The 14,120-nt window shown below is 44.3% G+C and overlaps 1 protein-coding gene across 1 annotated transcript in view; it reads right to left on the reverse strand.

Annotated features, from left to right (window-relative positions):
• Nucleotides 1-246: 246 nt before the first annotated feature.
• The window catches only part of nrxn3a (neurexin 3a), a gene marked incomplete at both ends in the record, with an annotated part of 103,329 nt that continues 89,455 nt past the window's right edge, over nt 247-14,120 (reverse strand). Inside the window, 3 exon segments of the mRNA XM_084482148.1 lie at nt 247-1,225; nt 1,227-1,308; nt 8,380-8,470. Coding sequence (XP_084338274.1) covers nt 247-1,225; nt 1,227-1,308; nt 8,380-8,470 — 1,152 coding nt within the window.

The following is a 14,120-nucleotide window of genomic DNA, read 5'->3' on the forward strand; positions in this document are numbered from 1 at the left end:
CAACAGCTCCCTGAAACAGGAACGCCGAGAGTTAAATGTTCTCATCATCCCTCCTAATCTCTCTCAATCAATCTCTCTCTTTCTCTCTCTCTCTCTCTCTCTCTCACTCTCTCGCTCTCGTTCTGCACGAGAGCCGGTTCGCACGCTCTCTCTCTCTCTCTCTCTCTCGTTCTCTCTCTCTCTCTCGCTCGCTCTCGCTCTCTCTCTCCGGTTCTCGGCGTGCCTGCCCTAGTGCCTCACACACACTCACACGTAGTACTCCTTATCCTTGTTCTGCTGCTGCTTCTTGCTGCTGCCCTTGGAGCCCGGCTGCTTGTCCTTCAGGGCGCCGTTGCTCTGCACGGCCGAGTTGGTGATGTAGTTGCGGCTCTCGTCCACCTGGTAGGAGCCCTCGTCCCTGTTCCTGTACTTGTACATGGCGTACAGGAGGATGAGGATGCACAGGGCGGCGGCCGCCACTATCCCGACGACCATCCCGGTGGTGCTGCTGGCCTCGCGGACCACCTCCGCGGGCCCCGGGACGCGCCTCACGCCAGGATCGGTGGGGAGTGCTGTGGGTACATTATGGAACACGGGGGAGGTTATTAGTGGGCCCCTGGCGGCGTCTCGCTCAGAGGGCGGCGGGGGCGACACTGGGGGCCGGGGCTTAAGCGGTCGGTGATTCATTTTGCCTGCGGGCCGCTCGGGGCCGGCGGCGGCGGCGGCGGCGCGGAGGGTGGAGGAGGAGGAGGAGGAGGCGGTGGAGGAGGAGGAGGCGGCGGTGGCGGTGGTGGTGGTGGTGGTGCGGCTCTGGTCGGGGGCTGGCGGCAGCGGCGTGGCGGCGGCGGCGGTGGTGGGGGCGGGGCCAGCGCCGCCGGGGCGGGGGGGCTTGAGGTTAGCTCTAACAGTCTGCGCGTCCCACTCGGGCGGGAGAGTTTTGTAGCCACCTTCAAAGGCCGGTGAGGAAAAGGTCTTATCTGTTACCAAGGAGAAGGTGGTGTGAGAATCTTCATCATCATCATCATGATCAGCAGCAGGGGGGGGTGAACGCGGGTTGAACGCTGCCCCAGAGCCAAACCCCGAAATCACCAAGCCAGCATCATCATCATCATCATCATCATCACAATCATCGCTGCCTCGGTCCGACAAGCCTGGTCGCCCCGCCGCTGGCCTCAGACGGGACTCTTTGGTGCTCTCAATAACGGTGAGGAGGGGGTTGGGGGGGGGGGGGTGGGGGGGGGGGGCAGGGTGTGGGGGGGGTGGTGGAGGAGGGGTCTAGGGGTCTCGCTAAGGGCTCCTCAACATGTACGGCCATCACTAATTCACCTCCTAGGGTCAGAGATGAGACAGACATGTTAGAGAGGAAGGACCGCAATGCATCATCACACTGAAGCATCATACAGGTGCATGCAGAGCGGCATGCCACGCAGCACACACACACACACACACACACACACACACACACACACACCGAGGAGAAGGGTCACACACCGGAGAGCTGTGTTACTGTGATACTCTGTTACTGTATGTGTGTTACTGTGATACTCGGTTACTGTATGTGTGTTACTGTAATACTCTTTGACTATCACTTGTTTCTCTACTTTGGTGGAGTCGTGTAAATGTTCGTTCACCTCAAATATTCTGAAAATGTTGCCTAAATGATTACATGTACAATGTTCAGATTAGTAGGGTGATAGCTCCATAGTTGGAATGCATCTAGAATGCATCTACGCTAAAATCATCCTTACAAACCCGACGTGTAACACAACAGACGTGGGTTCTACAGGGCAAGGAGAGATATTTCAGTTTCTCAATGAAGGCCTAGTAACCAATGATAGTCTATAGTTGTTGTCTATGTATAATGGGGTTACTGGGACAAATGAGGAAATATCTATGAATACTATTTGTATAAGGCATAACCTAAACTAAAAAGATAAATTATAAAGAAAACAAAACAATTGCATCGATACTAACATAATACTAACACAAACACAAACACAGATCTATTGGCAACAGTTCTACGAAAGCCAAACATCCAAAAATCATTAACATAAAACTGAGAGATGCAGTTTTTAAGGACAACAGCAACGCTCACTGTGATTGGCTCATTTATCTGTTTGGTGTTATTTGGAGATGTTGTTACTGATTAGTCTTCAGACCCAATCAACCGATGCAATGGTACAATGTACATTTGCATTTGGACTTTTTCAGTGGGGAAAACTTTAAAAACTGCACCTTAAAGACACACAACAACATAATAAAATAGTTTTTAATTCTCAACTTACATCGTCAGATTGCCCGTATGTTTGGCATGAGGAAAAGGGTTTACAAAAGGAAAGTTGTGTAAATATGTTCTTTTGTAATTGTTCACTGCTGTTAAACATCGAGGTTTGTGTTGAATCTATCTTTAAACATGATGATACAGGGAGGCAACAACAAATACATCCACACCACGTAACATAAAAAATAAACTTCACCATAATTCTGTTTTGTTTTTTTCCTTGACATAAATAATTTCTGCTCTTACAAAAAAACTGTACATCTACAAGTTTTTTCGTTTTTCGATAGACTTCTCCATAAATATCTCCATTCTATTCATTGTTAGGATTTTTGCTTAAATTGTTTGTTCTTCATTTAGAATGGATGAATGACCGTATATATATATATATAGATATTTATTATCTCTAGAGACGAGGAGGGGAGACTTGGGGAGGGGGGGAGGGGCCTATGACCACGCTAAGTAGGAAATGAGGGCGATGATGGTGATAGTGTGAGTCAGTTGCCATGTCCATGTAAAGGCAGTACGAAGCGGTTGGGCGGCATTAGAGCTTGTGGCTGTAAGGAAGGATGGGGATACAGTACAAACAATGAGCATATACATGCCCATTTATACAGAAAGAAAAGGAACAAAACAGGAGAACTCTTGAGACTCACAAGTCTGACAAACCCTAAACTGCAACTTCTCAGCCATGCAATATATATTTCGGGTTTTTAATTTAAAAAATATTTCATATTTTTGTGTCAAGGTAATCCATTTTTGGTAAGATTGGTTGTATAAAGTTTAGCTCAGGTATAGCGAAATAGCTCAGAATAGCCCTTCACATATGTGGATCTGGAACTTCTTCTTAGCTAATGTGTGGGCTTAGGTGAGCATAAAGGAAAAGAGAAGATTGAAACAATGAGTAGAAAGGATTGAGTCAGATGAATAATATATCACCAGTACAACCTGAGCACGCAACCAGCAGAGGTAGCGCCAAATCCACATACGAATAAATAATGTTCAAACTATAGTTCAAATATTCACAAGTGATCATTTACAAAGAAAAAATCAAACTTTCTTTTAAGCAAACCAAACATACTCAATAAACCACAAATAAATATCAGAATCAGAACACAAATGCCATTAATAATAGACTGACTGTTGATATCGGTAGAACATTGGACAGATTATAACTACTTATTAACTAAAAATTTAAAAAAATAGAATGTAGAAAATGTAGAAGATGAAATAAACAAAGTAATTTAAAAAAAAACACACTGCAACCAGATGCACACGATAGAAAACAGACACAGTCGGAGAGGACTGACCCTCTCTGGAGTGATGACAAATATATCCACTAATGTTAGTTATTAAACATGAGACGGCCGTGCAGTCTGGGTGTATGGAGAGAGAGAGAGAGAGAGAGAGAGAGAGAGAGAGAGAGAGAGCGAGAGCGAGAGAGAGCGAGAGAGAGAGAGAGAGAGCGAGAGAGAGAGAGCGAGAGACAGGCTGAGAGTGGCCTCATTTGATTTCTTGTATTATCCCTTTATTGATATTTTGGTTTGTACTGGAAGATGTTGGTGCATGCTTAAAGTAAGTTGCATTTAGGGAAAGTACAAAAATAAAAAGACGACACAGCAATCTAGGGCCAATGGATGAGTGTGTGAGGGGGGGGGAGGGGGGGAAGGGGGGGTAGTAGAAACGATATATCAAGTTGAATTAATAGAAGTGGGATCAACGTAAACAATGGAAAAAAACCCTGAAACAATCTGGAAACAGAAGAGGAGAGATGATGTACAGGCCTTCTCAGGCCTCACCGGACCATTCTGATCTGGGAGACGTTTCAGTGTCAGTCTGCCATCGCTCAGTCTGCCAGACTATCTTTACAATTTTAAAAAGTGGATGGATCAATCACTGCCAGCGGGGCCTATCAGGTTAAAGAAAGCTAAGCAACGCTTTTGCTCAACACTCCATCAGCCTCCCGCTGATTGGTCGGTCTACTTTTTGAAAGTTGGTTTCAACCTTAGCGGGGCCAGATTCATTTCCAGCGAGAGACTGAAACTTATTTCCCAAGGTCAGGATGGTCGCACGGGGCTCAGCCGGTTCTGTGGTCACAGAGAGTGTTCCAGGAGACGTTGGCTGCTGCTTCCTTCATATTGGCTGTGTCCTCTTTAATGAATCATTTAAATGGATATTTCTGCTTTGTCTGAAAGTATGTGAGGAGATCCTAACCCTTTCAAGCAAATCACAAAGGTCTTAAGTCAACATTTTATTATGATTTTTCAGATTCCTAGCCAACATGAAAACCTTTGATTAGTTCTTAATAGTATCCTCTTCCCTGTCATGGATATAAGATGTATAATGAAAGTATATATTAGTAGTTAGAGGCCATCCAAAATAGCCGGGATCTTTTTGTTTCTAGATTAGCTTTGTAGCAGTAATACATGTGCACAATTTTACGTTAATGCAGTTCTACATGCATTTTTGTACTTTTACTTTATTCTTTATTTGATTCAATCTCTATTGCAGCACCATGTTGGTGCAGTATTGCAGTGTCCCATTGGAATGATCCTGATGGTGCTCAGTAGTGCTACAGCAATATGAATGAAGCTTTAGCCAGTCAGGATTCTGACACATTCTCCAATACATCGTCTTTCGTAATGTCACCCACCACCTTTCATTTGCAGATTAAATGTAGATTCAAGTAAATATTTGGAGACAATAATTGCATATGATGGCATGTGTCTTAGGATAAAGTGAAAGAAATGTTTGGGTTACACCATCTTCCACCTATCAAATTCTTGGCATGTATGTATTTGACTGATAAACTGAAGATTTGAAGATACTCTGACATCTAAATCGTTGGAAGTACACATACCCTAAATGCATTTGTCTGACGAATGCAGTTTTTAATGAGCTGAATGCAAAAGAGCTGGGAAATCATAGTAATTAGAATAGATGCAAGATTCAAGAACTTCATCTGTCACTCGCTTTTTGTTGAATGCAGATTTCTTCAATTTAAGACAACTTGAATATACATTTTGTACATAAGGGTTTATGTACCTAACTAGGAATAATCATTTCATGGTATGTTTAAATGTACTGACTGCTTTCCTGCAAACAGACAGACAATGAATTACATCTGATATCTATGTTAGGTTACCTGCCACATTGTCCACATAGTCTGTTGATAATATCCAACTGTTACAACTGTGATTATTAACACCCACTAGGGTGTGCTCAACGTGCTAAAGCAGCTTGTTAGAATCTGAACGGTAACACGCCATTCTTTCGATACTTTATTGTAATAATATTTTCCAAATATCTTTCCAGTCATTTCCAAAGTGATCAGTTGGTTATATCATGCAGACTGGTGTGATACTAAGTTGATCAGTGTCATTTGAATGGCCATCATATGTAATTGCTAGGGGGTGCAGATGGGTGGGGGAGCGGGTGGGGGGGGGTGCACATAGAAAGATAATCACATGACACAACTTATTCAAGAAAAAACAGACAGACACCATTTAGAGAGTGACAGGAGGGTAGGGGAGAGGGGGGAGAGGGGGGAGAGAGGGACTCAAACACAGAGGCAGCTGGTGAGGCCCAGATGAGGGACAGAGCTGCGGCCCCACCAGGTGAAGCCAACCAGAACACATGCTGCACAACACTGGGTCAGGAACGTTCTGCTATCGCATGCCCCTGACGGAGCAAATCCAAAAAATGGCAAGACATCTCTCATTTGTCGCAATAATATTTTTTTTCGTTAATCTGCAATTTGGGTTACTTAAAGAGAACCAACTAACCACCCCTTTGGTGTGGGGACATGACCCATACCCTGGAACCCACTGAGTGAAGGGGAGTGTGCATCTGGTTCAGCAGACATGCTCCCTAAGCTCTGATTCGTCCCAATGCAGAGCGCCGTTTTGGAGCTTTGGGTTTGGGTGGGGGGGGGCATTTCAATGGCCTAAGGAAGAGTGAGGGTGCATCTATGTTACACACTAACTTCTTATGTCAAATCTATACGTATCCTCAAAAGTTTATGGCGTAAAAGATGATGTTGCCATTTTCTGTTCTGCTTGGTAGAAATAAAAAAACGTTGAATGTTTTTGTTAATAAAAGCTTGATCATAATGTTTCAGCCACGAAGGAAAACATTGTTTTCATCTTTAGAAATTTCATGCGTCACATGATGACATGAGGCCAGACAAGAACGTCAACGTTTTCTCTGGATAATAATTGGCTGACAAATGAGAATGATGGTTTGACAACAAACAGAAATAGTGAAGCGGCGCACCAGACTGTAACGAAACACACCAGAATCCTCACTTCACTCATGCTCCAAAAGAAAGGAAAAATGGAGAAATAGTATCGGTGCGCAGTGGAACAAACAAAAGACGCATCAAGTCACAAAGCATGTGCCTGTCCACGTGGAATGATGTCAGGGTTAGGATGGGGTGGGTTTCTGTGTAAACACATGAAGGGTGACTGGGGCCCTGTCTGTGTCTGTCTTCAAACGTTCCCATGAGTGTTAGTCTACAGGGAAGATAATTCAGCCCATTTTCACCGCTATCTGTCACATATATTTTGGGAGAAATTGGCATTGACCTTTCGGGGAAGGGTAATATTATGTAACCCAATACCCAACTGAAGAGCAACACTCGCATCATGTCTCTCTGAATTCTGACCGAATCACTGAAACTCTTTCAATTTGACACTTTCATATTTGCCTACATTTTTCAAACCCAATTATGTTTTTTTGTTAACACTGTAAGTGTGTGTAAATAATCAGAAATCATGAAATCATCATTGAATCATGCTAGTAATATAAAAAAGGTGTATTGCTATAAACTTGCTTAATGAACATCTTATTGTGGACTGAAATTAATGTCTTAGCTTAAACTGGGAAACATAGCTTAAACTAAGATGTTGAATTGTCATTTGCTGCAGAGACATGATGGAGACAGATTGCTCTTAAGATAAGGACCCGTACCAAATTCCCTCAAAAACGAGCAAAAATAAAACCAAATAAATATGATTTGTTTTGCCTCTACATTATAATGCCCTATTTTAGATTGTTATTGTTTAAGAAAAAGACAGAAGAAAAACAAAACCAAAAATCGGAATAAACTGAAACAAAATTGTACACAGAAATCCGATGATACTTCTCAATTTCATGTATCGCCAAAACAAAGGTCTAAATATGGAAAACACAAAAAAACAACTTAATCTACTCAAGATATCGTAATTCAGATTTTACTTGTATAGAGCAAATCTTAAAAACTTAAATAAATGTAATGTCACAATGTATCAGGTCAAGATGCAGTCAAAGTGCACTGCTAGCAGCGGCATTTGACTCAAACACTGGTGATACATTCTGAAGCATCAATGCAGAAAACATGGCTCATCTCAATACTAATTTTGTACTCTGGAAATTATTTATGTCTTCATTTTAGCTCCATACGGGGCTAAATTAGTATGTGTTAGTGACCATGTTAACCACTTCGAAAAACCCATGGGCAAGTGTAGCTCATTGGTGCTGGTTGTCATTGTTCTACTGCATGGAAAGACCACCCAAGTGTAACATACATTCTTTCACAGAATAAGGGATTCCGGTTCCCTAGTGGAGTAAAAGTTGCATAAAAACTCATGAAAAACTGTCAGTTTTGCTGAATTTATGAATTCATCTTTCAATAGCAAGGCCTTAGTGGACGCTCTTGTCTCTTTGTGTGATGCTCTTCTGTAGCTATTTTTTGCAAATTATCTTTAATTTAAAGATTTATCCCGTTGACGGTTTCACCATGTAAAGCCATGGTTTTTAAATATATACTTCATTAAAAGGTTCAAAAACATTGCATAAAAGATCTGGAACCGGAAGAAGCCCCGTGACATCTTGTGGTGGTCTTTAGTCTTTGGTTACCATATTCAACGCTGCCATTTGTCAGTTTTTTATTTTATATCCTCTAAAATTTCGGGCCATTTGAGAATCGTCCCGGCTGGCGTTTATCCTCAAAAAAGGACCACAGCGATCTGGACAGGCTTCTATTCTGAAGTTACACTTTGTCTAGCCATGGGGGTGCGATGCTTTGAGGACGGATGGGGCGGAGCATGAAGGAAAGGAAAAAACAAAACAAGCAAACTAACCTAGCCCACCTGCATGGCCGGTCTCACACTCCTCCAGGTCCTCGTCGTCGCTGGAACACTCCGCAGAAGACACGATCTCGTCCGTGGAATGCTTTGGTTCCACCAGCGGCGTCAGGGGACGGCGGCGGCAGAGAGAGAGAGAGAGAGAGAGAGAGAGAGAGAGAGCCCAGACAGACAGACAGACAGACATGACATGGAGACAGACAGACACAAACGACACAGAGGCAGACAGACACAAATGACACAGAGGCAGACAGACACAAACAACACAGAGACAGACAGACAGAAGAGGGTGAGACAGACAGACACAAACCACACGGAGACAGACAGACAGACACAAACGACAGACAGACAGATAGACAGACAGACAGAAGAGGGAGAGACAGACCAGCCCATGAGCACGTTGTACAAATCAACCCTGGCCATACTTTAAACTGTAAAACACATCAGACGTTTCCTGTTTAGTTTTTACTGTAAGACGTCACATCGGTCAAAGGGCTGTCATCATTTGTGATAGCAATCAATTAACTTCCGCAAAAGGGTTCTAGCCCTTTGAAAACTCAAAGCCCAATCGTCCAAAACATTGGCTGGACATTCGCTCTCTTATCTTTAAAGAAAGAATAAAGTCAATGCATTCACCTTTCACATGCAGGATTCATTTCATATTATTTTTCCCACCCACATTTCGTTTTATTTTGTTGTAAAAAATTCAACTCAATCTCTCACCCCTTCACCTTTGCCAGCACCATGCCTTGAAAGGTTTGCGTTGTTTTTTATTAGGGTACACACCGAGGCAGCGAGGGGGAGGGTATTGTACCAGAGTCAGGGCACTCTGACCCTGATCACTCGGGACGAGGGAAACGTCGTTGACAATCTGTGACCAATGTCTGAAATGTGTCTCTCAGCTCGAGCCCAGTGCACTGAGGCCCACCCTCTCCTCCAGGCCTCCAGCCTGAGGCCCCACGGCCCACTCTCTCCTCCAGGCCTCCAGGTTGAGGCCCACTCTCTCCTCCAGGCCTCCAGCCTGAGGCCCACTCTCTCCTCCAGGCCTCCAGCCTGAGGCCCTGCGGCCCACCCTCTCCTCCAGGCCTCCAGCCTGAGGCCCTGGGGCCCACTCTCTCCTCCAGGCCTCCAGGCGCTCTTCATTGGGAGCAGATTGGCTGGGTGGCACGGTGGTATGTCATAAAATAAAAAAGCTGTCATAGAGAGAGGCTTTATGAAATGATAAATATCACGAGGGGTAATGGAGTCCTGGCCTCCAGGGGGATAGGAGTTGAACAGTAAATAGTCCCGGGCTTGACGCTATGATATAAAACAAGGCCCCCCTCCCTCCAGAACCCAATGTCGTGATTCAGGAGGACTGGGCGGTTCCAGCCTCTGAAGGGTTTATCGTTTGGGTTCAGATGAGTAAGAGCTCTGAATGCACACCCTTCTAGTGAATATGAAATTATTCATTGAATTGAGATCTACCGTGGAGGCAACCCCTGGCTCAACGCAGAGAGGGATGATAATAACAGATGTGGAAAACCAATGGCCACAGTAATTGTTCAATTCCGGGCTAATGTGGAATGACTGCAGCCAATGATCTGATAAACAAGCAAGGAGCCTGGCACACACACACACACACACACACACACAAATCAGATTTGCAGATATACATTCATTTTGCGTATGTGCTCACTTTCTCTGCATTACTACTGTGGAACATGTCCTCATCACATTGCACGTCATGCAACCATCTTCGAGCTTACATGCTTTTCGCGTCACGATTTCATGTGTCCGTGTTGTTTAAGACCGACCTTAATGTCATTAGGGACGCGATATAATTCATTTAAGTAATGGTGTTGCCCTTAATATTCCCCACGCGCACATTCAACACTGATTGGATTACTGATTGGTCTTAAGCACCGTAAACAGGCTCCATAGGAAAACACCAGCATGCTCTCCTCCTGGGACATCGCCCCCACATCCTGACATTAGCAGTAATGTCAGCGATGACATCACAGCGAGCTCTAGGATCCTGTTTTAACTGAGGGCAAAATTGTGTCTGAGGACATGATTGATATGAAAACAGGCAAATAAAAATAAAGTAGTCTAAAAAAAACTAATTGAGTGAATTAACTGTGGTGCTGGACATGCTTACACCTCCTCTCTTTAACTGTGGTGCTGGAAATGCTTACACCTCCTATCTTTAACTGTGGTGCTGGACATGCTTACACCTCCTATCTTTAACTGTGGTGCTGCTGGACATGATGGCACCTCCTCTCTTTAACTGTGGTGCTGGAAATGCTTACACCTCCTATCTTTAACTGTGGTGTGGACATGCTTACACCTCCTCTCTTTAACTGTGGTGCTGGACATGCTTACACCTCCTATCTTTAACTGTGGTGCTGGACATGCTTACACCTCCTATCTTTAACTGTGGTGCTGCTGGACATGATGGCACCTCCTCTCTTTAACTGTGGTGCTGGACATGCTTACACCTCCTATCTTTAACTGTGGTGCTGGACATGCTGGCACCTCCTCTCTTTAACTGTGGTGCTGGACATGCTGGCACCTCCTCTCTTTAACTGTGGTGCTGGACATGCTGGCACCTCCTCTCTTTAACTGTGGTGCTGGACATGCTGGCACCTCCTCTCTTTAACTGTGGTGCTGGACATGCTGGCACCTCCTCTCTTTAACTGTGGTGCTGGACATGCTGGCACCTCCTCTCTTTAACTGTGGTGCTGGACATGATGGCACCTCCTCTCTTTAACTGTGGTGCTGGACATGCTTACACCTCCTATCTTTAACTGTGGTGCTGGACATGCTGGCACCTCCTCTCTTTAACTGTGGTGCTGGACATGCTGGCACCTCCTCTCTTTAACTGTGGTGCTGGACATGCTGGCACCTCCTCTCTTTAACTGTGGTGCTGGACATGCTGGCACCTCCTATCCTTAACTGTGGTGCTGGACATGCTGGCACCTCCTATCTTTTACTGTGGTGCTGCTGGACATGCTGGCACCTCCTATCTTTAACTGTGGTGCTGGACATGCTGGCACCTCCTCTCTTTAACTGTGGTGCTGGACACGCTAACAACTCTTCTCTCTTCACCTCTTGGCCGTGGCGGAGCAGCTGCTGCAGGATGTGTCCATGTCTGTCTGAGCATACCAGACCAAATAAGACTCATGGACGTGGGACATTCTGCACGGCTGGGCTGCTCTCTAACTGACAGAGCCTGCTAGTCATGCCAGGAGATATTAGCATCACGCTGGGCCGAGGGAGGAAGGGGGAGACAAGCAGGCCAGCATGCAGTCATGAGGACCGCATCTCAATTAGTGCGTGAACACATGTGCAGACTCTGCCGCGACGCTCCTCGGGCGACTGACAGTCGGTCTTCATCCAAACATTCACTCATGGAATCACTTTTTGAAGGTTGTTTGATGGATGTGTTTTGAAACTAATCCAAGTCTAATATTTTCTGTGGGAATGTGTGCTTGTAAATATGATGACTTGTATGTCAATATACTTATTTTAGGGTTAGCTATTTTTGCATGCTATACCACACACTATATCCAGTGTAAGTTTACCTGTAGAAATTTATTATATATGTATTAGACATTTCAATATGGGACGGTATCATGAGATGGGCCAGCCGGACTGAGAGCAAGTGTATCTCGTTGCTATCTGTGGGTGCTTATAGGTTCAGTGTGCCGCTACTTGAGCGTTATGTGATATACATGTGTTTGACATTCTCTGACAGAGTTGTGCCTTCACTTGTGGTGCTCATCTGGGGGACAGCTACATGCCCAGCCAGCCAGGCGGATGATTAATGACAGAGCATTCGCTTAGACAAGCTCAGCAGGCAAATAATCCCATCTCCCATCTCCAAACCCATGGCCCTAAAAGTTCTCTCATATAAAACATGTCACATGTACTCTGCTTCAAACTTTTTACATCAGTGATATTGAGCACACTTTGGTCTTCTTTGAAGTGTGCAATTTGAGTGGAGAAACTGAGTGTAGGCCCAATCAGGCCCATTTTCAAAAAAGAGGTGTGGAGACACAGACTTGGGAATGCTCAAACTGCATGATTAACTAATTATAATAATTTGGATATTGTCGCTCCGCATAACATGCACCATGACAAATGCATAAAGGTTTTGTGTGAGTGTGCACATCTGTGGATTCAGCAAGGTTTGTTAGAAATATCTTTACTAGCCAGATGAACGTGATGTATTAGACACAACTTTTATCGGATGGGTAGAAGAAAAAACATTGTACCGCATTTCACCTACAAATCAACAAGCTCTTGCTCTACGTTGTAACTTTTATGATCTCACAAAAGTTTATTCGCAATGTCAAGAACAATTCCACTCTCATTATCAATCTTTATATCGCACTATAAATAACTGGTTGGTAATCCTTTTTGCTATAAATACAACACTTAATTTAGCCAAAGGAGGGGCTTTAATTGTGAGATCGTAGTATCGTGGTTGTGTTGGCATATTATTACAGTTATGAAAAAAGTTTGGTTGATCCTGCTTAAAGGCCCAGTGTGTGCCACCCCCCCAGTTCCAACGACCGTGGCCTGTACTGGCCTATACTGGCTTGTACTGGCCTGTATTGTGACCATGTGATAATGTGACGTCTGATATTTTAACACAAGTCAATGTCAGCCAAATTTACTAGTTTAGTAATATGAAAGCTATACAGAGGTTCCTAGACTGTACTCATATACCATTATGAAGGCTGTACAGAGGTTATTCTACTGTGTTAATATTACTATTATTAATATTTGAAAGCTATTCAAAAGTTCCTAGACTGAATTCCAAAATAGGATTTTCTCTTAGCCACATTTTGAGCACGACATTTGAACCACTGGCCCCAAACGAGTACCCTACAATGATGACTCTCCTTCTGCTCTGCCAAGAGGTCTGGACTGATGATGACGACCGTCAAGACGTTCAGCTCTATAATGTCATCATACAGTAGGGAGAGCCAGCCAGTCAACCAGCATAGCTAGATACCTGTCCACAACATCCACGTGCATCCTCTCCAGGGATGAGAGGAAAGCTGTGAGGTGAGAAGCGTTGTCGTGACAACGGAGCCCAACGGGGCCCGCAGCCTGAAGGAGACGGCTTCAGGGCAGACGCCCTGAAAAGGAAAGGTTGCGTTCTCCCAGGGAATCGTATAACAGATCAAATAAACCCAGGGATGCAATGGAGACAGAAAGAGATCATGAAAGGAAACAAAGGTTTCAATCATTGACCGCTGTCATGAGATGTTCTGTAGGTAGGGTTGAGTTTCCCCTCAGTCTATTTGAGCTCGCTGACAAATGCCTGATTGTAATTCTGATGGTCGACAGATCTGATACACCTTGGAGTGGAACAGGGGTGACAGAGGGGAGCCTGGATTTGTGGTTCAATATTTTGGGGGGATTTTAGGGATTTTCCATAGCTTAGCATGACAAAACACTTTATGTAATAAATTAAGGCCAAAAAATACCATGTGGACCAGAAAATACCCCTACCATTGTGTCTGCTGAACAATAAACAGAGCGTATTTCTATGGAATAGAGAGAGAGCGAGAGAGAGAGAGAGAGAGAGAGAGAGAGAGAGAGAGCGAAAGAGGGGTGGTTTAGCTTTTAAACACATCATTTCAGTGACATGGACATGGATGTATGCTACTTTACCGTCACTTTAATCATGCTCTTTTTCCTCAGGTTACAGACTCTTTGTTCTTATTGAAAACAGAGCATTT

The sequence above is a fragment of the Micromesistius poutassou genome, assembly GCF_964030765.1.
Source record: "Micromesistius poutassou genome assembly, chromosome: 17".
NCBI classification, from domain to species: domain Eukaryota; kingdom Metazoa; phylum Chordata; class Actinopteri; order Gadiformes; family Gadidae; genus Micromesistius; species Micromesistius poutassou.